At 39.1% G+C, this 26302-nt stretch overlaps 1 protein-coding gene across 2 annotated transcripts in view; it reads right to left on the bottom strand.

Moving 5' to 3' along the window:
• Positions 1-26302, bottom strand: part of Zranb3 (zinc finger RANBP2-type containing 3) — a 148442-nt gene that overhangs the window by 69660 nt on the left and 52480 nt on the right. For both annotated transcript variants that reach the window (XM_087906571.1, XM_087906572.1), the window contains exons 4-6: positions 13497-13675; positions 10956-11187; positions 4724-4809 (exon numbers count right to left, since the gene is read on the bottom strand). In XM_087906571.1, coding sequence (XP_087762697.1) covers positions 4724-4809; positions 10956-11187; positions 13497-13675 — 497 coding nt within the window. The remainder of the gene's footprint in view (positions 1-4723; positions 4810-10955; positions 11188-13496; positions 13676-26302) is intronic.

Raw genomic sequence — 26302 nt, 5'->3', positions numbered from 1 at the left:
GTACCTTAGGCCTATACCACATTGCTGTGGAGATTCACCTGAGAAGACTGGCTGCACTACTGATCTGTTACTGCTCTCAGACGGAAACTCAGCATTGCTAACAAACCTATGTTACTAATTTCACTGTCTCAATTTCCATCCTGCAGAAGTTCAGACCATGTCAACTTTTGAATTTTTAACCCCCTACTTCTTCATTTCTTTAAACACAGCAACAAGACATCTCTTTGATAAGAAAATGTAAACTCCCTTAAGCCCCTATCACTCCAGAAAGTATGTTATAGCCCCAATAATATGCCACTTAATGATGCAAACTCCCTCATATCTCTGGCATCTCTGAAACTAAAGTATAATCTCAACAATATGACATTGCAACTATGAATAAAGGATACAAATATTTATGTAGAAAAAAGGGTCAAAATTCTGACACTTTACAAGTTCACAGTGCAGAGGCCAAATTAAGAGATGTAGACCACTATTGAATAGGTACAGAGATTTAGATTAGGATGATGAAATGTGTTAGCATTAAAAGTTCTGATGGTTTGCGACAACAATATGAATGTATCGAAGGCTATCAAACTATACTTAAAATGGTTAAATAGTACATTTTCTTATTTATTTCTATTGCAAAAACAAAAACAAAACCAAAAAACCCCCACAACAATAATAAGCAACCCTCACAAAAGAAACAGAAAAACGGAAGACACCCACAATGTCTTCCTATTCCCATTCTGATGAACAAGATTGTAATTTGACTCCTACCTAACTCTATCTTTGTCTAACTCCTAACTATCTGTCTTTGTCTAAAGATCTTGGTTTAGCTCTAGAATGATTGTTCAGCTGGGCTGGACTTGCTTTAGCTCTTCAAGGTAGCAGTGAGTTCTCTTGTTCTGGCTTTAGCATACAGAACTCCCATGTCCTGAAAAGGAAGGAAATAGATTTGCTCACAGGATGCTTCTGAGCTGTCTTTACTGGTTTGCTCTGGCACACTCAGCCACAGCACCCTTCCCTTCCTTTCTCCACCCTACCATGACATTCATCAAAACTGCAATTATACAGCTAGGGCCTGAACTGACAATTCAGTGAAAGCTTGGATTATTTTTTGTATTTTGAGACATGGCTTCTCTGTATGGCTTTGGCTGTCCTGGAACTCACTCTGTAGACTAGGCTGGCCTCAAACTCAGAGATCTGCCTGCGTCTGCCTCCCGAGCACTAGGATAAAAGACGTGCCCCATCACCACCTGACAAGCTTGGATTATTTTGATCTGGAGTATATCTGATAGCTAACATTATAGCTTGGCATATACCAGGTAACCTAAAAATACTTTTTATTTTATATATATGAACTTTGCCTGAATGTATGTCTGCACAAAACAAGTGAGCCTGCAGAAGCCAGAGGAGGATGCCGGATCCTCTGCAACTGAAATTATAGATCGTTATTAATTGTCATGTGAGTGCTGGGAGTTCAACTTGGGGCCCTGAAAGAACAGCGAGGGCTCTTAACCACTAAGTCATCTCTCCAACCCCCCCAAAAATACTTTTTGAATGAATGGATTAATTAAAAATCAGAGGCAGTAGGAGGCATGAAATGGCCTCATACACCAACTCAGCATAGGATGATTCAAAGTCAGAAGTCTGTTGGAATTGAACTAAAGATACTATGTTCTCACATCGCTTCAACACAAATCTGACTTTCCAAGGACAAATGCAGAATTTATCCTACATCTTATTTAGACATTCCGCAAATATACCTTGATTATTCAGTATATTAACTATTATTTCAGATCTGAGCAATTTGCACGTGGAATAGACAGTCCTGTGTTTAGCCAGAGGAAGAACACAAATGACACAGTGCTGGAGATACACGGAGGTAAACATAACCCCGACCACACTATTAATGGACACAACGCCTTGAGTATATATTATCAATCTGCATTTTCCCTCTCAAGAAAATTTAGACAAGTAATTCTCCTAAGTAGTGGAACTGGCATGGAACTTGATGTCCCACCCTGAGGAACGAACCCTGGACCATGGGCATAAGAAGCAAGAACAATTTCCCCAGATCTTCCTAGGACAATTTAAGTTTTAAGCACAACATAAGAAAGGATAGATGTCTTCCCAAAGCACAACTTTGTTTTAGTTTGAGACAGTGTCTCACTATGTAGCCCTGGCTGGCCTAGAATTCACCATGTAGACCAGAATAGTCTCAAACTCAGAGATCCACTTGCTTCTGCCTTCCAAGCGCTGGTATTAAAGGCTTGTGCTTTAACACCTGGCTCCAAAGCACACACTAAGGAGAGTTCTTGCTAGAGGATGCTTGGCTGCATTAGTCACACGTTTCTTCTTGTAAGTACAGGAATGTTTAGTAAAGTTGCCACTTCTGAAGTCTCTCATGTTGAGAGAAAAAGTCAAGAACAATGTGGGAGAAATACAAAAGAAAATAGCAAGACACAGGGTAAGTGATTTAACCCCTAAAAGTGCACATGAGGACTAAGTGGGCTCTAAACCTTCCCATGCTAGAACAATGTTAATCGATTTATTCGCTGTGCTTCCTTCTCCAGATGCTATGTGTATTTATAGCTGCCTCTACATAGAATTCAGAAGAGTGACTGACGTGTGGCATTTGGGTGAGGGTTTCCTGGTTGAGTGATCCCTTTTCCCTATGCCTCTCAAATCATATGGGGTATGAGGTATTTGGTTACTTATACCCTAAGTTCTTTCTTCAGATTCTATATGCATTAACATGCTTATTTAGGGCATTTCTCTGGAATTTAATAAGTTCTTTAAAGACAAAGTAACATTCTTGCTCGAGCATTTCACTAAAACTTTATTTTGAATGCAGCATGACATTTCAAATATAAAATATGGGTCTAGGATGGAATAACGATCCATAATTGCATTCTGTAAAATTATAGTGTGAAAATGACACCTTTCCAGAATAAAAACACTGTGGAAGAAAATATAGCATCCCACAGCCTAACTTAAAATGTCAGGAAATGCCTTGATCTGAATAAAAGATTATGGAACCACAGTGCTTTCAAGGTAAAGAAATAAAGGAGTAGAAAGACTTCTGAAATGGATGTAGAAGAAAACATCTTCAGAGGGCTGGAGGTCGCTCAGCCCTTATGAGCACATATGGCTCTTTCAGAGGACCTAACTTTAGTTCCCATCACCCATGCTGGATAGCTGAAATGCCAGCTCCAGGAGGTCTGACTCCTTATTCTGACCTCCATGGTACCTGCACTCACATATGCATATATCCATTTACAGATATACACATGTACACATAATTAAAAAGAAAAAGAAAGAAAATGCCTTTGAGAAGCACAGTGCCCTTGAAATGACTTTATCAAGTAAGAAGAAAACAGAAGATAACCCACACCATTACACAACATTTCACAAAGATAAAATATTTCCCTCTTTGCATTAATAAGTGAGGTACACACTTCTGTTGTCATATAACAGATACTAATCAAGAAACAGACAGTAGGGGGCTGGAGGGAGGGCTCAGCAGTTAAGAGCACTGGCTTCTGTTCCAGAGGACCCAGTCCCATAGAGCAGCTCACAGCTGTCTCTAACTCCAGTTCCAGGGGATCTGACTCCTTCACACAGACATACATGCAGGCAAAATACCAATGCACATAAAATGAAAACAAATAAAATTTAAAAAAGAAACACACAATAGGACAGACATGCAAATTAAATGTTTAGTCTGTTCTAGTTGTCCAATGGGAAATGTAGACAATATATATCATGTAAACAAACTTGGCATCTCCAGTGCAAAAGTCACCATTAAGGTTGTTTGTTCAGTTGTTGGTTTTCTTTTTTTTAATCAACACCTAGACTCATGTCAAACAGACCTATCATGGGAACAATACAAATATTAGGAAGGATCATGTATGGGAATCATAATTGTATCTAAAAGGAACTAAAACTCTGAATTAAGATGACTTCCTAAAACAAAAATATCACAACACATAACAAGAAACAGTGCAGGAAGGCTCCTGGACAGACTGACACCAGGTTCCATACATCTCTTCACTTATGGTGGCTTGAATGAGAACGGTCCCCATAGGCTCATATATTTGAATGTTTGATTCTCAGTTGGAGATTTCAAAAGCTCATACTAGGCCCCGTCTAGCTCTCTTCCTCCAATGTGCAAATCGATGTAGATGTAAGCTTTTAGCTATTGCTTCAGCTCCATTCTTTCCTGCCTGCTATCTTACTCCCACCATGATGGTCATGGAATTGCAAGCATGCCCCTAATTAAGTGCTTTCTTTTTATGTTGCCTTGGTAACAGAGTCTCTTCACAGCAAGAGAACAGTAACTAAGACATCACTGTAGCACCAAATCCTGCCTCATCTAAGCCTGACACCCCACACAGTCAAATGAATAGCAGGACAGCACACCTCCATGTACATACACATCTCACAAACAGGCACATTTTCTTTCATCCTTGACAAGGACTCATTATGTACTGGCAAGTATGGCCTCTGGCAATTTGACTCTTTACTTCCCAAGTGCTAGAATCAAAGGCATGTGCCACCACACCTAGCTATTTCTTTTACAATATAAGTAGGTCACCTATACAAGTTTTTACTTAAAGAAATCCTTTCACAGCTACAGTAAGTTTGAAGACCACTGGAATGAGGAATGACAACAGTGTTTAATGTTTAGAGATTTAAGCATGTGCAGATGAAGGCTTATGGAGAATAATTATCCTACCTGACGTGTGCATTGCAGTATCTTTTGGAGTACTCGATCCAAGTTCCAAATTTTTGTGGGAAGAGAGCATCAATCTGCATGAAAAGCTGGAACAATACAAATGTTCTTAATATATTGCAATATTTCCAACTAAGTTATTATGGTAATAAAAGAAATTAATAAAAATACTAAGAGGTATAAAAGCAAAAATACTTTTCCCTCAAGGCCTTTCCTTTCTCTTTACCCCACCCTATCCATTCTTCAGAGATAACAAACGTATACACACACACACGTATATACACATATACATACATACATACACACACACACACATATATATATATATATACTTTAAAAAAGATTTTTCTCAGCCACTGTATATATAATTGTATTTACATAGAGACAATCATATTATGGTACAATGAAAATTTTACTACAAAAGTATGTCACAGGTAACTTTTTAAAAAAGAGGTATATAAACAAAGTGCTATAATAATAAGGAACTTTTTAAATCTTGGAATCTAGCATATTTATTATATACATCTGAAGAGGGGGCAGGGTTATTGCTTACACTTAATAAAGGAGGTAAAGCCATTACACACAGACAAACAAGGAGGCAGGGTTATTCTATACAGCTGAACAAGGAAACAGGCTTAGCTAATCTTGGTAAGCATTCTCTGTGGAGAAACAGCCTCCAAGAGCAGAGAGATATGGTAGACATTTCTGCGCACGGTCAACATTTGCTCTCAACATTGCACTTCTTAGTCTCCCTGTCTGTGCCACTCCCATGGAGCAAAGGTGTAAGCAGTTGACATGCTCAAGCCTATGTCAAACAATACAAACAAAACACATTCATTTAGGACTTCACTCACTCCCAGCATAAAGGAGAAGACCAGTGGAGCACTCTAGGCAATAAAGCGAAACTGTGTCAGGACCAAGGACATGCTGAGATTCAACAGCAGTGTACAAGGTATGCTTAGGCTGTCTTGGCTACTGTTATGATCAGCATATAATCTTCCAGGGTTTATCTTGTGAATAGAAAGATAAAGTTTACAAAAAGCAGGAACGCTTCCATATAGTGTTTCCTTATGCTGGTGGTTTGCGTGGGAAGAAAGCTCTATCGCTGATGCCCCAAGTGTCACATACCCTTAAAATCCTTATCATCTTTTAAGCCTTCTCTATAACTGCCCAAGACTTGTAGTCCTTAAGTCCCATCCTTGAGAATACAAACAGGCATAGGAAATTATTTTACATGCATTTCAATTATCTCCTTTTACTTTCAAACAATGATTTATTTACTTGTTTTGAAGTACTAGGCATAGAATACAAAGCCTCACACAAGTCAAACTGGATACAGCTGTATAAATCAGGGTTAAATATCACCAAGAACTAAATATTTCCATGAATTTGTTGTAAAGACATTGATTTCCTAGATATTCTTTTTTTATTATCATGTCTTATACGTCTATGTGAAAAAAAATTAGTCAGGCTTTCAATTTAGCATTACACCTACCATCATAAAAACAGACCATTTTCCTAAAACTTTCTTTCTTTTTTTTTTTTTTTGGTTTTTTGAGACAAGGTTTCTCTGCAGCTTTGCAGCTTTTGGAGCCTGTCCAGAAACTAGCTCTTGTAGACCAGGCTGTCCTCGAACTCACAGAGATCCGCCTGCCTCTGCCTCCCCGAGTGCTGGGATTAAAGGCGTGCACCACCACCGCCCGGCTCCTAAAACTTCCTGTAGACAATGCTGGCCTCAAACTCACAGAAATCCACCTGCCTCTGCTGTCTGTTGTTATATCCCCTGCTTCATTTCTGATTTTGTTAATTTGGACAGTCTCTCTTTGTCTTTTAGTTAGTTTGGATAAGTATTTGTCTATCTTGTTGATTTTATCAAGGAACAAACTCTTAGTTTTATTCATTTTTTGTGTTGTTTTTCTTTGTTTCTATTTTATTGATTGCAGCTCTCAGTTTGATTATTTCCTGCTGTCTACGCTTCTGTGTGTGCTTACTTCTTTTTGCTCTAGAGCTTTCATGTGCTCTGTTAAGATGCTATTATGTGATATTGATGTACCCTACTATCAACGTGTGAGGGTTGATGTGTGATTTAAGCTTCAGTAGTATCTCCTTTAAAATGTGAGTGCTCTTGTGTTTGTGGCATAAATGTTAAGAACTGAAACATCATTTTGATTGTTTTTCCTTTAATGAGTATGACGTGTCTCTCTCTCTCTCTCTCTCTCTCTCTCTCTCTCTCTCTCTCTCTGGTTTTTTGAGACAGGGTTTCCCTGTGTAGCTTTGGAGTTCTATCCTGGAACTCGCTCTGTAGACCAAGTAGTTTCGAACTCACAGAGATTCATGTGCCTCTGCCTCCTGAGTGCTGGGATTAAAGGTGTGCACCACCACCACTTGGCTCTCTGTCTTTTTTAATGAACTTTGGTTAAGACTTTATTTATTTATTCATTTATTTTTGATGTTAGAATGGCTATACCAGTTTGTTTCTTAAGTCCATTGCTTGGAAATTTTTTTTAAAGAAATTCCTTTTTTTAAGCTTTTTAAGATTTTATTTATTTATTAGGTATACAGTATTGTGCCTGCATGGAAGAGGGTACCATATCTCATTACAGGTGGTTGTGAGCCACCATGTGGTTGCTGGGGATTGAATTCAGGACCTCTGGAAGAGCCTAAATGCCAGCACAAGAACAGCGTCAACAATAGCCAAAGCAGTATGTCTCCACCAGAGCCTAGCTATCCTGAATATTCCAACACAGCAGAAACACAAGGAAAGACCTTAAAACTAACTTTATGAAGATGGCAGACGACCTTAAAAAATGCATAAATCTCTTAAAGAAATTGAGGAAAAGACAAAAATTGGGAGGAAATGAATGTGGTGGTTTGAATAGATATGGCCCCCATAGACTCAGGTGTTTGAATGCTTGGCCCATAGAAAGTAGCATTGTTAGGAGGGGTGGCCTTGTTGGAGTAGATGGGTACTTGTTGGAGGCAGTGTGTCACTGTGGGGGCAGGTTTCAGGGTCTCTTATATGCTCTCTGGTTTTCTGACTGGTGTGGCCTGTGGTTGAGAAGGTAGTTTCCACCTGAGTTGGGGCTGAACTTCTGGTGGCCAGTATGGCCTCTGAGGTTGAACATAGAGGTCTCCACCAGAGTTGGTGGCTGGGCTATGACACAGCAACAAGGAGGGGTGGGGGCTGGGGGATAGGGTGTGGGGTACAGAGAATCAGGGGGTGGTCCATGGGCAGGTGATCTACTTGGATTTCTGGTGGCTGGAACAACTTCATGTTGCATGAGGGTCTCCACCCAAGTTCAATAATAAAAGAACTTTTAAAGTGTTGAATAACCATCTATTGTTGTGTATATATGACAAAATACTTTTTAAAGGATTTATTTATTCATGTATTTTATCTGTATGAGTCTTCATGCATACCAGAAAAAGGGGTCTGATGCCACTACAGATGGTTGTGAGCCATCATGTGGTTGCTGGGACTTGAACTCAGGACCTATGGAAGAACAGTCAAGTGCTCTTAACTGCTGAGCCATCTTTTCAACCCCAACAAAATATTTAAATAGATGCCTGTTACTGAATAAATAGGCTATTTCTATCTTTTGTGCAGTCATAAAATTAATAATTTCATATAATTATATTTGTGTATATATGTTATACATGAGTATCAGTCATCTTTTTATTTATCCATCCATTCATATATTTTTTTTCATTTGAAATGGGGTATTTATATAGCTATTATGTAGCCAGGCCGGCCTCAACATTTAATCCTCCTGCTATGGCTTCTTGCATGCTGGGAGTAAAGGTATGTAATACCAGACTTCCAACCTCCTAGCTGCATTCTTATCGGATGAGTTTTATATGATATAATTTTAGAAATGGAACAGGTGGTTTTTAGGGGTTAAACACAGATGCACAGTAGGCAAGTGCTACACTACTAAGTTTAATCACTGGCTCAAGGATTATGCTTTTCCTTTTTTTTTTGGTATTTTTGTCTCTGTTTGTAGTGTGCATGTTCATGTGGAAGCTTGAGCTAACATCAGTGTCTTCTTCAATTATTCTGAACCTTATAAGTTGAGACAGAGTTTCTCACTGAATCTGGAACTTGCATTTCTGCGTGTCTAGCTAGCCAGCTTTCTGGGGTATTCTTTGTCTCCTCCTCTCACACTGGGATTACAGGCTGATGCCACAACTGCCTGACTTTGTATGGGTCCCGGGGATTGACTCTGGACCTCACATTTGTGCATTAAGCATTGTACCTGCTGAGCTATCTTCCTAGCCTAGACATATGCTTTTAAAAATTATTTAAAGTTTAACATGTAAGCCAATAGTATTATTAAGCTTTTTCATCTTACAACTCTGATAGGCTGCACACAATAATATTTTACTGTTAATAAGCTCTTTAACATAATGGCTTTAATGATATTTAATATACCATAAAGTTCACTCTTCAAGTATGAAATTCAGTGACTTTTAGCACAATCACAAAGATATATGTCAAACACTGCTATTTACACAGCACTGCTACCATCCTAAAAAGAAAGCCACCTCCATTAGTAGTCAAAGCCTTCTTCCCTTCCCACCTGATCCTGGCAAGCACTAAGCTATTTTCTACTTTCATAAATGTTTCAACTACTGGCATTTCACATACAAAGAACCAACCACAGTACAGACTTTTGCTGAATGCACCTATGTTAACATGAAATAAAGATCTCCAATCAACAACCTAATTTCCCAGCTAGCAAGGGAAGAGCAAGCTAAGTGAGAAGGCAAGCACTGAAGGAAAAACACTAAAAGCATTTTGATGAAAATAAATAAAGTAGAAAAGAGAGAAAATTGGCAAACCCAAGTTGGTTCTTCAAACAGTCATTAAGACAAACTAAAGGGTAGTCAATTACCCAATGAAACAAAAGCTTTCAAAAATGAGCAATACATAAGGAAATTCTACCACCAATCACAGAGATACAAAGTAGTAGGAAATGATACTATACATGACTGTGCTGTGGGACAGTGGTCTTTCATCCTGCCACTTGTATGATTTTTCATAAAATGCAGATTGGCCAGTGGCCAGGCAGGAAGTATAGGCGGGGTGACAGCGAATGGGCAGGAAGTACAGGTGTGGCAACGAGAATTATGGGAAGAGGGAAGTTTCAGTCTGCGGTCGTCACCCAGACACAGAGCAAGCAAGATGTAGCTGCCTCGCCAAAAAAGGTATCAAGCCATGTGGCTAACACAAACAAGAATTATGGATTGATATAAGTTATAAGAATTAATTAATAAGAAGCCTGAGCTAATGGATCAATCAGTTTATGATTAATGTAGACCTCTGTGTGATTCTTTGGGACTTAACGACTGCCGGACTGGGTGGGACAGAAACCTCGGTCAACACAAATGTTTTCCAACAAATTAGATTCCTCAGACAAAATGTTCAGAAGGCACCAAGGGAGACTGAAGAAGACACTCTGAACATGGCCTAGTCTAACTAGACGCCTCACCTGGCCTGCAGTGCGCCCTAGCTTGTTTCTACATTCCAAAGCATAGCTGCTAGAGGGGATAAAGAACTATAGACAAGGTCTGCAGTGGGTAGACACAGCTATCCGGAGCTCACTGACTGCCTGGCCCAGTGAACTTATGGCACTCCAGGCTCAGTGTGAGAAGCCATCTCAAAAAAAGAAGGTGGAGAGCTACATATACACACATATACATATACAAAGTAAATTTCAACTCCAAGACTTTTTTTTTTTTACACAAACTAGATAAAGTAACAAAAAAGCCCCAGAAACATGTGATCAGCACTGGAAATACACACTAAATAAAGAGATTTTATAAGTGGGCATGGTATCCTAGCATCAGATAGGCCGATCACGATGAGTGGCCTACTACACAGCACATTTCAAGCCAGACAGAGCCACATAATTAGACCTTGGGTCAGAACAAACTAATAAATAACAACAAACAACAACAATTTAAAAAGAAAAGAGAAAAAAAAGAAAGAAAAAGAAACATTATCATAAAGGGAAACTATTTTATGCCTACTTGTAAGTAAGGCTAAGACTTATGAATAAATAGGTTTGTAAAACCCAGTTATAAGAAAAATAGTGTTTAATCATTAATAGTGCCCTGGGACATCCCAATCTCCTACTTTGGCATTTGAAGCATCTAACTTGAAACTAAAACTTTCCAAGCAGAAGACAGAATCAGTTTTCCTTTTACTCTTAAAGTACAGAAACCTTAGTACCTCCTCAGGCCTTCCCAGAGCCGGGGTTCCCGTCAGAAGAACGGCTCGCCTGGCTTTCTGCACCAGCGGCAGGAGAATCTTGCTGCGGGCAGCAGTTCTGGACTTCATGTAGTGTGATTCATCCACTATCACGACTCTGAAGTTCTGGCTGTTCAGTGCACCTATCAAAGTCTCTGCATCTGTGGTTAGGAGACCATAGCCTAGAATGGTCACTCTGCTGGTCGATATTCTCCTAGAAAAGAAAATTCGCCTGCTTAAAAAATATCTATCGCAGCAATGAATCTAACAAAAGCAAAACAACACTCTTGGCTGGGGGCGGGGATAAGAGACGATCCTACTGCTGAACCTCAACTATTCACATGGTTCAGATTTTACATTTCTCCAAGACTTAGAATTCTGGTCAAGTGGTGTTTGGAAGACTTTGATAACTAGAAAGTCACATTTTACTAGGACAAGACTTTATGACAATGTTTTCTTACAAACATTCATTTGTCAGCCAGGGTACTGTTGGTACAGTGTCAGAACAGCACCTAACAGAGCTCCCACTGCACATTTCTGGTCTTTTCCATCTCATCTAACACAGACCTCAGGCACTGTGGTGCTGCGGTGATGGAACAAGTTGGAAGAAGGACCCTTCCCTTACACAGAGGGCCACCCAGCTAAAATAAAGTGACCCTCTGAGCCTTTGCTCTCTATGATACACATCTGCAGTGTCTTTAATTTCTATTATAAATTTATTCCTATACACATTTTCTTACTATATATGAGACCAGGGAGGGTAGGAAATGTGTAACTCATCTTTAAACACATAGTACTTTGCTCCTAGTGTAGAATGAAGTAATGAGACAAGTTCATGAACACTAAAATGTACCACTTTTTCATTCTCTATTATCACTAACAATATAGGACTTCACCTGCCACTTTCTTATTCTGTGCATGTGTACTTGTATGCATGTAGGCATGTGTAGGTGTGAAGGAATGTGCTTGCTTAATGCAATGGATGCCAGAGGTTGATATGAAGCATCATCCTCCATCACTCTCCAATTATTCAATATCCAAGGCATCTTGCTGAACTCAGAGCTCTCCAATTTGGCTAGTCTAGCTAGCCAGCTTGCCCTGGGGCTCCTTGTCTTTTCTCCACAACTCAAGGACTGGGATTACTGGCAGGCTAACATGCTAGCCCAGTTTCTCGGTCAGACTCCTTGTCTCCACCTCTCTAGTATGAGGGCAACATGCTAGCCCAGTTTCTTGGTCAGATTCCTTGTCTCCACCTCTCTAGTGTGAAGGCAGGCCACCATGCCCATCCACCACTTACACTGAGGCTGAGGATTACAAGTGTTTACTCTCACGGCCATCCCCCACCACCTAGACCCATTTTCTATCCTCCACAGAAATAGTGAGAGCTCCTAACTTGTGAGTAGCATTTGAAGGCCTGGACATATCTAATTAACACAGAGAACTATGATTTCCTCCATGTGCTCAGATAGCAGAAGAGCCTGCAGAAGGAAAGTATGGGCTTAGTATTACGAGCCACCAGGGTATACTGTGAGGAATAATATTCACCAGATAAAAGTATTAGAGTTCACTTTAGCCATCTTGGTGGCCTCTAGTCTGACACAGGGCTGGGTGACAGTTCAGCAACAGCCGGCACTACAAGTAATCTCTTTATGCAGCAAACATATACTGACACAGGTTGGTACAGATCCAAAACTACTTCTTTAAGGATCTAGAAGACACCAGGTAATTTTTATGACCTTGGTTAACATCTTCCAAAAACATACACTCCTAGAGTTGTGGTCCTATCTACCACACCCAGATAGTATATAAACAAAGGCCAGTACCACTAGGGACCACAAGAGTGTGTTCTAAATAATAATGAGACGCAGATGATCCAATGACAAAAAAGATGTCAAAAAATAGATTTTAAGAAAATGTTAATATAGACATTTAAATTAAGATAAGATAGCCTTAAACATTTAACATTCTTTAAATTTGTATCTTTTCAATTTTATGCAGTTTTTCCAGAGAAGTAACCAATTAACAAGAATTGCCTACATTTTATTATAGTAATGCAAATTGGGTCTAATTTTTCTTGGATTCATACATATAAATGCTAATGAGTTAGGGCTCCACGGTTAAAAGAGGTAAAACATTCTACATCTAGGCTGTCTGCTTCCGCCTTCTCCATGCAAGCTGAAGTTCCCCTACAGACACTATTTATATTCACAGTGTGAGATGACACAGTTCAGAACATTATTACTAGGAAGGATCTAAGATCTAACAGAGACTTATTTCTGGTACAGGTGTTATTTTTAAAGCCCACAAAGTGGTAACTTGTGTCACCCCCGTCCTTCTTTTTTTCCTTCTAACACAGGGCTTCTCTGTGTAGCCCTGGCTACCCTGGAACTTGCTCTGTAGACCAGCTGGCCTTGAACTTATAGAGATCCGCCTGCCTTGGCCTCCAAAATGCTGGGATCAAAGGTGTGTGCCATCACCACGTCTGGCCACACTTTTTCTTCAAGACAAGTACGTTCTTCTTACCCAGTGTCAGTTTTGTTCATGACGATATTGATGTCCCGTGGCTCTAGTTCTGGGATCCATTTTTCTAGTTCTTCTGTCCAAGGGTACCTCAGAGACGAAGGGACAACTATCAGCAGAGGCCACTCCTCCTTGTAGAAGTAAGCAACTGCGATTGCCTGGATTGTCTTCCCCAGCCCCATCTGAATAAAAGATTTTAAAAATTATATGTTACAAATAAAACCTAGATCCTGAAAGAAATTACTAAATACTAAAAAGTGTTACGTCAAGAATTTTATTATAGGAATTGAAATATATAGTTAATAAAAAGTTCAAAATTGCTAGGAACTTGAAGAGTCATTAAAGATATACTATTTTAAAAATCATTTGTGATTATAATTAAAGGCAGATGACCCCTAGATATGAACACTATACTGATTTCATTTGTAGTTTCTCCTTTTTGAGAACAGAACAATAAATGTACTACCTGCTGAGCAGAAGACCATGGTATTTAAAGTAAAATAACTGTGAGTCATACATGTTTTCCAAAGAAACAGTAAGATGGACAGTTGGAGTTATTTAAGCCACAGCTAATGGTACAAACTTCGGAGGAGACTCCAGGTCTGTGTCTCCTTTTCCTTTGACCATCTCCATGCTAGTTCCACCAGCCCTGTCTCAGCTGTTTCCATGGAAACGGAAGCTCCTAAATGAACTTTTAAAGAGGTCTTCTCCACAATAATCGGAAACTAAGGAAAATTCAAATGTCTTTCACCTGGAGCATTCTAGTCAAATGTTCACTGATGAAAGGGAGTCAAATGTGCCAGGGTGGCTGTGGCTCAGCACAGATCAAGACACTGGGCTCAACCTCCAGCAACCCATGCCCTGATGTTTAAAAAAGAAGCAAATTACTGCTTTCTATGATACTGCCGGAATATTACTGTGGAAAAGGCAAAACAATAAGCATAGACAGTGAGGGGAAGGCAGCAGTGAAACAGCACCTAGATTTCAGAGCAGTGACACGGCGGCACACACTGTCACAAGTCATGGGTAGTTTAATAAACACAGTCAAACGGGCTGGAGAGATGGCTCAGTGCACAAAAGCACTTGCTGTGTAAGCAGAACTGAGTTTGAATTCCCAGCACCCATGCAAAAAACCCAGGCATGTCTGCATGTGTCTGTGGTCCCAGTGCTGAGGGGCAGAGATGGATAGATAGGTCCTGAGAGCTTGCCAGCCATTAGCCTAATCAAATAAGTGAGAAGAGTCAGGATCAGTGAGAGACCTGTCTCAAAGACAGAGAATGACACAGCAGGACACTAGACATCTTCCTTTGGCTTTCATGTATACACAAGTGCACACACACACACATATATAACACATACTATGTTGAGGATAAACTGGTCAGGGAGGAAGCAAAGCAGCACTTGGAGACTTTTTAATGCTAGCAGGCCTGGACAGAGCTAGTGCTTAGAAAAGTCTGGCCAGTAACTGCAGTGGCCATTTGCAGACAGTCTTGGTGTTTCATGGCCACCAAGTGGAAACTTCATTGTATCTGGGCATATCTTCAGAAGCAGGACTGGTATGGGCAATGCATCTGTTTTTTTTTAAGATAGTTTTGTGTTTGTTCTCTCAACATAAGGGATTTGGCTGGGGCTTGAACAGGTATGAAAGCAGAATTCAGGATTCCTAAATATGTTGGAAGGAAAATTTTTTTGTTTTTGTTTTTTTGTTTTTCGAGACAGGGTTTCTCAATAGTTATGAAGCCAGTAGACCAGGCTGGCCTCAAACTCACAGATATTTGCCTGCCTCTGGAAGTAAAATTTTAATTTATTTTATTTCTATGTAATCCTAGAGCCTTTAGGCAGGAATTGTTATTTAAGCTTCTTACAGTAAGGTAGTAGTTTGACTACATTCGGTATATATTAAATATAATAAATGTGTAACATATATTTTTGTTTCTCCTTTTAACTATTCTACTCTCACACATAATAATTAAAAATTTAAAAATGGAGCTGGGCAGTGGTGGCGCACACCTTTAATTCCAGCACTCAGGAGGCAGAGGCAAGCAAATCTCTGTGAGAAAAAATGAAAGAAAAAAAGAAAGAAAGAAAAAGATTTTAAAAAATGGAATACATACAAAAAATATGGTTAATTCACCTTATTTACCCATGTAGGTAAATTACACCACAACGGTCCTTGCATTTACAAAGAGGAAATTACTATAATAAAGAAGTCTGAAGAAAAAGACTAATAGATATAGGCTTTGCATGACAGATTATTCAAAAGAAAAAAAGATAGAAGCATAAAAGAATAAGTTTCAAACGCTGAGTGAGATTAAAGAAAAGAGAAAATGGGAACTTTATCAAGTCTATTATAGAAACCTTATTTATGTGTTTTTCTTTATATATATGATTTTATTTTTGTTTTTATTTAATTTTATGTGCATTGGCATTTGCCTGCATGTGCGAGGGTATCAGATCCCCTGTTACTGGAGTTACAGGCAGTTATGAGCTGCCATGTGGGTGTAGGAATTGAACTTAGGTCCCCTGGAAGAGCAACCAATGCTCTTAACCACTGAGCCATCTCTCCAGCCCTCTGTGTGTTTTTCCTTTAACAGGAACCTTGGTCATCTCACTAGGATAATTGTTTCCAGCTTCATTCATTTACCTGTGAATTTTACAACTTCATTTTTCTTTCTTTTTTTGGATTTTCTTTTTTTTAATTGATATTTATTGAGCTCTACATTTTTCTCTGCTCCCTCCCTGCCTCTCCCCTCCCCATTTCAATCCTCCCCCAAGGTCCCCATGCTCCCAATTTACTCAGGAGATCTTTTTGTTTATTATTATTTTTATTTTTGAGACAGGGTTTCTCTGTAGTTACTCGTGCCTGTTGTCCTGGAACTAGTTCTTGTAGACCAGGCTGGCCTTGAACTCACGAAGATCTGCCTGCCTCTGCCTCCTGAGTGCTGGGATCAAAGGCGTGCGCCACCCCCCACCCCCCGCAACTTCATTTTCTTAACTGAAAAATAACATGCCATTTGTATAACCCAGAAAGAAAAGACAAACACCATATGTTTTCTCTTATATGCGGATGCCAACTTTGGATGTTTAGACATATGTGTTTCATCTGGAAAAAGGGGCAGGAATCTAAAAAGGACAATGGGGAGGAGCTCTCAAGGGAGAGGAGATAGAAGGCAGTGATACAAAGGGGAAAAGAGGAGCACTCTGAGCTACAACAATGACTTGCCTGGCAAGATATGGTCAGCAAAATAATAATGGCACAAATGTCACAGAAGCAACCAAACACAAGATGGAACTCATATTTGGGACTATTATGGGATCTAGGAACCTGGAGTTAGATAGGCTATAGACCCCAAGGGAGAGCCTATTACTATTATTCTTCCAAAAGGACATAGTATTAAACCAACTCCTAATGACTTCACTATATTCATAGATAGGTGCATCTGTCAGCCCGTGAGCAGAGAAGCTGCTTCTTTTTTAAACTGGGACCCACTGTTCAAAGAAAAGCTTCTTTTAGCATTAAATAGCGATTAACATAGAGATCCACAAATGACCAGTGGACAGAGACTAAAAGTCTTAGGAGTGCTTGGCACTAAATGGGACATCTATATCATACCTCTCCCCCAAAGGCTCAAAGGGATCCTTGAGGAAGGGGAGAGAGGTGGAAGAGGTGGTAGTTGATTACAGTGACACTTTGAGCACAGCACTGCAGTTGCATTTATAAGCACTTACAAGATTTGTGCAAACTCCAGCATGGGAGAGCAGGTGGGTTCACCCAGGCTGAGGAAGGATGGAGATTGATAGCTGATGCTTCAGGGCAGGCTCCACACCCAAAATGATTTGGGCAGCAGAAATCCGACTCAAGAAAAAAGGCTAGAAGTTGGGTGGGTGAGGATAGATAAGGTAGGACTTGGGGGAGGGGGCTGAATATAATCAAGTATACTGAATGACATCCTCGAAGAATTTATTAAAAATTATATATAAAAATGCTCAGAGGGTAGAGTACTTGTCTAGATGAAGCACCGGGTTCAATACTGTCCAATAAACTGGGCATTGTGGAGCAAGCCTGTAATATACATTTAGGAGGTAGAGGCTGTAGGTGCGGGAGTTCAAGGGCATCCTAAGCTACACAGAAAGTTCATCGCCATTGCCACAGTATCATTTGATAGCAAGAGTGAATGGATGCTTTAGCGAAAGACAAGCAACCGTACATTCCCTGGACTTGATAACCTGGAGATGAGGAAGGAGTTTGCAGTTCTAAATGGGCAGTGCAAAAGCTTTAAGTCCAGCAAGGCAGTATGACCAGTTACCATTCAGCTTCAAGCCACGAGGAGTGGAAACAGGGAACTCAAGTCTAACAGGTTTTAATACTGAGGAAGATCCAGCTGGAGATCAAAATATTTGTCTTAATCTTTTAAGGATAAAATTGATATGGCGGGCATAGAGGTGCAGGCTGAAGCAGGAAGGTTCTGGGTTTGAAAACATCCTGGACTATCTTGCAATTTCAAAGCCAGCCTGGGTTACAAAGCCAAGTTCCATCTCTATGACCAGGCAAATTTGTTCTAGAGAAACATTTGCTAACGGGAAGATGACTGCCTATGACAATGTTTCATTGTTGTTAGAGACAAATGTTTAAATCATGGACTTAGAAGTCAGTATATTGAGGAGAATTTAAAACAGCAGTAACACACCACTTAATTTTGGTATATGAAATAACTACACTCAATAGGGAGCTCAAAGTCCCTGGTTTTAACCAAATTTCCATTTGTTAAAGTGGAATCCTCCAGTGTTAATTCACTTAAGAATGAATCACTATTAAGAACTAAAGTTGACTCAATCATAGAACAGATGTCTACATAAGAATTAAATAGAAAATATGAATGTTAACAGTATATTTTATCAATGTTTTCCAAATAGTCATCATTTGGTTTGGAGGAATAATTTCAGGTTTTCTATTAAAATTAAAAAAAATAATTAACAATGATCTTAATATGCAATTTTAATTTCAATTTTCTATGCTGTGATTGCTTTTATATAGCAATTTTTAAACACAGACAATGCCAGCTGAGAACCTTCTGAATTTGGAAGAAATTCAAGTTTTAGAGTTAAAAGCAGCTAGCACCTTTTTAGTGTGGAAACAGGGGAGAGAAGTTATTTTTAAACCGGATGTCCTATTTGTTCTGGAAGAGGCACCCTGGGAAAACCACTTTAAGTAAGCAGGCTTAAAAATCTTAAGAGATTTAAACTAAGGAAACCCATATAGGGAAATGTAGGATTTAAAATCTATTTTCTATTAGTTTGTTTTTTTGTTTGTTTTTTTGTTTTTGTTTTTTTGAGACTGGTTTTCTCTGTGTAGCGCTGGCTGTCCTAGAACTCACTCTGTAGACCAGACTGGCCTTGAACTCAGAGATCCAACTGCCTCTGCCTCCTGAGTGCTGGTATTAAAGGCATGCACCCACCCGACTATTTATTATTTTAAAGAGTATATGTTTTAGTAGAACTGTCTTTGTGACTTTACCTTTTAATAATTAAATTACAATTTTCTTTCCTACTAGGAGTTACAGGTGGTATATGTGAAAGTTACAGTCCTCAGAACTTGGTGTGTGCCATAGGAGACCTGCAGTGGAGCAGACCCATGGGGATACATTCAGGCCCCATCTCTTCTCCTCAGCCATTGAGGTCACACTTCAGGAAATCTGTCAGCACTTCACTGATGGCTGGCTTACCCTTTGGCAGGGTCAGGCTTTCTCTTAGAGAGAGAACTCACTGATTAAAAAGGTCAAGGGCTGTGCAGAGTTAGCAGGAAGGGAAGAACAAAACGCCTATTTATCTCTCTCTCTCCCCTCCAAAAGCACCACATTGGGTGGCTGAACAGTCTCAAGTAGGCCTACAGTCTAAAGAATGGCTTTAGGGGAGCTCTGCTGGGCTGTGCCAAAGCAGAGAAGGCTGCATTTTAATTACTCTTTTTTTCTTTTAATAATCTATTTTTAGATTCATTTGTGTTTTGCCTGCATGTATGTCTGTGTGAGGGTGTCAGGTCCCCTGGAACTGGAGTTACAGACAGTTGTGAGCTACCATGTGGCTGCTAAGAATTCAACCTGAGTCCTCTAGAAGGGCAAGTAGTCGGTGCTTTAACTGCTGAACTATCCCTCCAGCCTCCTAGAAAGGCCATTTGTAAACGTCTGTGAGCAAAACTGTCTTAAGAGAAGTTATTTCTCAGAATGGTCAGATGCTAGGCTTTCAGGATGGCATTCCTAACTAAAGTTTCTAGGGAGCTTTTTTTTAGATTCCTTTTATAAGTGAGATAAAAGTTATCAGCACAAGAATAGGATAAGGAGAGATAAAGAGATTGAGGTTGGTATGAATGCACACATATATACATACATACATACATACATACATACATACATACACACACACATACATACATACATACACACACACACATACATACACACACACATACATACATACGGACAGAAAGTATTATTCATCTCTTCTCAACTCCTCTATAATTGTGAAATTCCTTCTAAATAAATGATGGGCAAGGACAAAGACACAGCTCTAGAAGACAGCATGAGCTTTACTCAGAGGAAGGACAAAAGTACTGTTCTATCAGAAATGGCCAAGAAGAAAGGACATTATGCTATTTCAGACACTGATCAGAGAAAAGTTTCCCGATTCTTTCAAAAATATTTTACAAGTCAGTGTAATATTGATATTAAGACAAGCAAAGTAGCATAAAAGATAAATTCTGTATGTAGGCATTGGTAAAACAATTTATGAGCATTGGGAAAACATTTAAGTAGACCAGTAGGATACAGATGCAGTAAAACATTTTTTAAAATTCCTGACTGTGGGGGTTTGAATAGGAAAGGCCTCTCATCATGGGTTGGTTCTATTAGGAGGTGTGGCCTTGTTGGAGGAAGGGTGTCAGTGTGGGGGAGGGCTTCGAAGGTTCAGATGCTTATGCCCAGGCTCAGGGGCACACAGTTCTTTTCTTACTACTTGTGGATCAGGATGTAGAACTCTCAGATCCATCTCCAGCACATGTCTGCCTGCACACTGCCATTCTTTCCACCATGACAACAGTGGACCACACCTCTGAAACTGTTAAGCCAGCCCCAATTAAATGGTTTCCTTTGTGAGAGTTGTCACGGTCATGGTGTCTCATCATAGCAATAAAATTCTAACTAAGACAAGGACCAAGAGTTCTAGTTCAAGAACTATTCAACACAAGAAAATCCATTAATATAATGCATCATATTAGTAGTGAAAAGGAAGAATGTTTATTGTGTGTGTGCATGCTACAAGTGTGAAGGTACCTTCAGAGGCCACAAGAGAGCATCAAATCCCCTGAAACAGTATTTCTCAGCCTTCTAAATGCTGTGATCTGTTAATACAGTTCCTCATGTGGTGACACCAACCATAAAATTATTTTGTTGCCAAAAAAAAAAGTGACACACATCTTTAATCCCAGCACTTGGGAGGCGGAGGGAGGTGGATCTCTGTGAGTTCAAGGCCAGCCTGGTCTACAAGGCAAGTTCCAGGACAGCCAGGACTGTTACATAGAGAAACCCTGTCTTCAACAACAACAACAGCAACAACAACAGAGATGCTGTTGTTACTTCATAACTAATTTTGATACTGTTATGAACTATGATGTAAATATCTGACATGTGACCCCAAAGGGGCTGTGCCCCACAGGGTGAGAACTGCTGCCCTAGAACCAGAGTGGCAGGAGGGTATGAGCCAGGATATGAATGCTAGGAACCAAATTCAAGTCCTCTGGAAAAAGAAGAATTGTGCTAGGCCGCCTCTCCAGCTCCCATACAATTCTCTTTAAATGATGAACAGGCAACTGGCAAAATTTAATTTTCATTCCTAAAATTTTAAAAAGCTCAAAAATTGTCAGGCAGTTATGGTATATACACTTGAGAAGCAGAGGTAGGTGAATCTCTGTGAACTGAAAGTCAACCTGATCTACAGAGCAAATTCTAGGACAGCCAACAATAGACAGAAAACCGTGTCTCAGAAAAACAAAACAAAACAAAATAAAAATTCTCTTAAATTATTAACTTGTACTAAGAAGATAAATCTCTTCATATGAGGAAAAAGTATGTATCTTAACCAAAAATAATAATGACCCTAAAGGAAGACTTATATGGACAGTGAAAAGGCTGCATTTTGAGAATCAATAGTGATTAAAACAAAATAAAGTCTAGGAAACAAAGAGCAGACACTAAAAACTTGCAACTGATTATTAACAACTGTAGATCAGTCCAGCTAGAGATTTTACAAAAGATCAAAAGCACAGTACTGTGATAATCATAATATAACGTGTTACATTCTTTTTGATGTGGCAACGCTATAATTAATTAATTAATGTTATTAAACATAACATCAGAATTAGGAATAAAGAATGTCATATTGAAACTCAGATCAGTCTTTTAAAATATTATTTTTACAGTTAAATTTAATGACACAAGCAATTATGGTGGAATGAAATAAATAAAATTGAAAGTTATTTTTGCTTTCAAAACAAGAAATCAAATGCAAATTAATCAAAAGCAAGTTAATCAAACATTTAGAGAGACAAACTGTCTTCAAGGCTGCTAGGATGCCTGTAGGTGAAAAGTCCTCGGACTCATCTGTCGGCTCATGTGTTGATACACAGCAATCAGTTTAGAACCCAAACGATCTTGAAATTTCAATTGGGTAAGTTTTGAAATTTTTGATTAAGAAATGTCAAAGATTTGTTATGCACATTCAGAATCAAGATCTTTTAAAACATCACACAGTCACACACCCTGCCACCACCCAAGTGAAAAAGGGGGCCTTGATCAAAGAAAAAGTGTTAAATGGCTGGAGAGAGGGCTTAGTGGGTTATCTGATATTTTCTGGCCTCCGGGACTTGCACACAAATGTGCATACCCTGACATTCAAACATTCAAATACAGAATTAGAACAGTTTCCTTCCTTCCTTCCTTCCTTTCTTCCTTCCTTCCTTCCTTCCTTCCTTCCTTCCTTCCTTCCTTTCTTCCCTCCCTCCCTCCCAACTATAGGAAAAGGATTGAAAGAAAAATAAGAATCAACTGTGTGTAGTAGCACAAATCTTTAATCTTAGCACTGGGAGGCAGAAGCTGTGAGTGTAAGGCCAGTTTGATCTACATAATGAGATCCTGCCCCTTGCCTCAACCAACCAACCAACCAACCAACCAACCAACCAACCAACCAACCAACCAACCAACCATAAAACAAAACAAAACAAAACAAAAAAACAAAAAACAAAAAACAAAACACAGTTACAAGGTAAAAGGGGCTAGAGATGTAGCTTAGTTGTTAGAGTGCTTGCCTAGCATGCAGAAGGCCCCGGGTTCCATTCCCAGCTTGCATAAACTGGGTAAGGAGGTACAAGCCAGTAACCCCAGCACTCAGGAGGCAAGAACAGGCCTCCTGGGAGACACTGTTTCAAGGGGACACATGGGGCTGGGTTATGTGGGAGGAGTCAGAGGAGGTATGTGGTGGATAGGCATCACCAAAATACACTGTATGCATCTATGAAATTCTCAAAGAAAAAAATAAATTTTTTTAAACCCAAAAAGATGAAAGAAGCAAGCAATAAGAAAACAAAGTGTTTAAGGATATCCTTAGCAGCTGTGAAACTGTCACAACTGGCTAGAACGAAACCCCAGTGAGTTTAGTGTATTTGTAAAGACTAAAGTATAAAGGAAGTCAGGAAACCCAAGGCTGGAACTGGCAACGAGACTGTCAAAGAAGTCAGGCTGTAAACTCAACTCCATCATTCTAAGACAAGGCTATGAAATACTATGAACAGTAAAATTTGCTGCATAGGTAAAACAAACAAAAACTTAGGGAAAAGGGAAAGTCAATGCTTTTAAAATACCTGTTTAGATTAAATTTCATAATTTTAGAGAATATTTACAAAGTTTTTTTTTGTCTCAAAGTAAACCATTCCATATCAAAGTAGATTGGGGGGGTTCAAACAATATAGTTTTTTTTTCTTTATGAACATGTATAATAGGGATAGGTTACCTTGGTGGTTAGTTTTTAATTGTCAACCTAACACAAATTAGAATCACCTGGACAGGGTTCTAGTCTGGGAAAACCTGATTGTTTACTGACATGGAATGGACTGTTCCACTGGGGGAAAGGGTACCATTCCTTGGGTAGGCGATCCTGAACTGTACGGGAGCAGAACACACACAAGGAAAGGAAATGTGTGTATTTATTGCTCTCTGCCCTTCACTAAGGGCACAACTCGGTGCTTCCAGCTCCTCCCACTCTGAGTTTGTTATGACACTGTAATCTGGAACTCTAGGCTGAAATAAACAGCTTTTCCCCCTAAATTGCTTTTGGTCAGGGCATTTTATCACAGAAAAAGAACAATTATATCTGTATTAGACAGTTACAGGCAGTTTCTCCTATAATGCCAAGTCACCAAGAATCTTAAAATCTATTTTGTTTTTGATATTTTTCTTGGGGAGGAACACCCTACTATTTCCCCAATATTACCTAATAGGTTATTAAATAACCTCTCTCTTTAGTAGGATTAATAATAAAGTAGTTTCAAATTTCCTAAACAATTCTTAAGTGCAGAATTGGCTCAAAAGTGCATAGTCTATCAATTATTATTGAATTAATTCAAATTTGATCTATAAAAGTAAACAAGATATATCAAAATTATAAGGTCATCAAGTCTTTTCAACTCTTCAACTGTGAAATTACTTCCAAATAAATGACTGGGAAGCAAAAGACGCTAGCCATGGTAGTGATTTATAAAATATCCGTGTCAATAAAAAAAAAAATGACTCTGGTTTTAGGGAACCAGTTGAGTAGAACAAAAGAACTACATCTGAACTTCAAAAGAAAATGTTACATAACAAAATCTTTCTAAGAAATAAATGTTATTTGAAAATTATTAGCAATTATAATACATATAAATAAGTAATAGGTGAATATGGGTTTGTGCCAGGAATCTTAGCATTCAGGTTTTCAGCCAGTCTGAACCATATACTGAGTTTTGAGACAATGTCAGCTACAGAGTGAGTCTGTCTCAAAAAAACAAAAAAAGGAAAGAATGAAGGAAGGACTCGAGGGGGAAAGGAAAAGGAAGAAGGAAGAGATTTCAAATAGAATCTGAGTTAAATACGAAGTTCAAGGCAAGCCTGGAATACATGAGAACCTAATCTCAGAAAAGTTTTTAAAAAATTAAATTCATACTATGTTACAAACTAGTAAGATTTTAAAAGTTATAAAAATATTGAAATAAGGCTGGGCGGTGGTGGCACACGCCTTTAATCCCAGCACTCTGGAGGCAGAGACAGGTGGATCTCTGTGAGTTCGAGGCCAGTCTGGTCTACAAGAGCTAGTCCCAGGATAGGCTCCAAAGCTACAGAGAGACCCTGTCTTGAAAAAACCAAATAAATAAATAAATAAATAAATAATAAATGATAGGAGTTAGTGCTAAAATAAAGTTAAGGTAACTAAGTCAAGCTCTGAGTTAACAATATGTTATGAATTAAACTAAAATGTAGCTATAGCACACTCCTTTAGTCCAGTACCTAGGAAGCAGAGGTAGGCGGATCTCTGTGAGTTTGAGGCCAGCCTGGTTTACAGAGTGAGTTCCAGGATAGCCAGGGCTACATAGTGAGACCCTATCAGAAAACAAAACAAATCAACCAACTACCATGAAATGTAGATCTCAAACAATTCAGCAGTGACAGGAATACTTAGCAGACAGGACGGCTTCATATAGCTACTCTAATGCTGCTTATCATTAATGGGTGTAGGATGAATATCAATAACAGATAAAAGAGTCATGGTATTTTGACTCATAAATAACTCACTTAGGACCGGAAAGAAAACAGAACGGAAAGAAACAGACATGGATCTTAAAGCAGCCAAAGGGATTGAATAAGACGTCTCACATATGTCAACAGCTGACAACCCTAATTAATAAGAAAATTTATATTATACTGTGTGTACAGTGCTGAAAGAAGCAGAAATACACAAAAATCATAGAAAAAATCATTACAAAATTATTATGGTCAAAAATATTAAATGGCCATTCTAAAAATTTTTGACTACTGGTTCTGATTTGAACTGGGTCGTCCCATTCAAAAGATATGGTGAAGTCCTAATCATAGAACTACAGGATTTGACCCGATTTAGAAATACATTTGTCGCAGATATACAGTAATTAGTTAAGATGACTTCACCCGGAGGTGAGTCCTTAATTCTAAATAATTAGTGTCTGTGTAAGAGAAGACAAATAGATACACAGAGAGAACGAACACCTTATGAAGATGGAGGTAGAAAATGAAATAACAGCTGCAAGCCAAGCAATGCCAGCCAGCCAGCCAGCCCTTACAGCAGGTTATTTCTGGGAGCTCTCAAGAGAACAACAGTCAGACTGATACCTACCTCAGGTTGTACCCTCACCATCAAACTACAACCCCAACACTCTGACACTGACTTCAGACTTCTAACCTCCAGAATGTTGACATTATATGGTTTTAACATATCCATTTAGTAATACTTTATTATACCAGCAATAGGAAACCAATACACCATGTAATATAGAAACTCCGTGATTTCTGCTCAATCCATGAAAAAACTGATGCCCACAAGATAACCTAGAAGGAAGTGGCTCGTGTGCCATTGTACCCATATTATGAGATACACCCATATTCAAACCCTGGAAAAACCAAGATGTTGCTTCACTGGGGTGAACAGAAAAAAAAAATGTAGAGGACTGGAGAGAGAGGTCAGTAGTTAATAATGTGCAG

Source organism: Myodes glareolus, chromosome 5 (assembly GCF_982192425.1).
Source record: "Myodes glareolus chromosome 5, mMyoGla1.1, whole genome shotgun sequence".
Classification (NCBI taxonomy): Eukaryota; Metazoa; Chordata; class Mammalia; order Rodentia; family Cricetidae; genus Myodes; species Myodes glareolus.
Note: the sequence above shows the minus strand (reverse complement) of the source record. Positions and strands in the feature narration are given on the sequence as shown.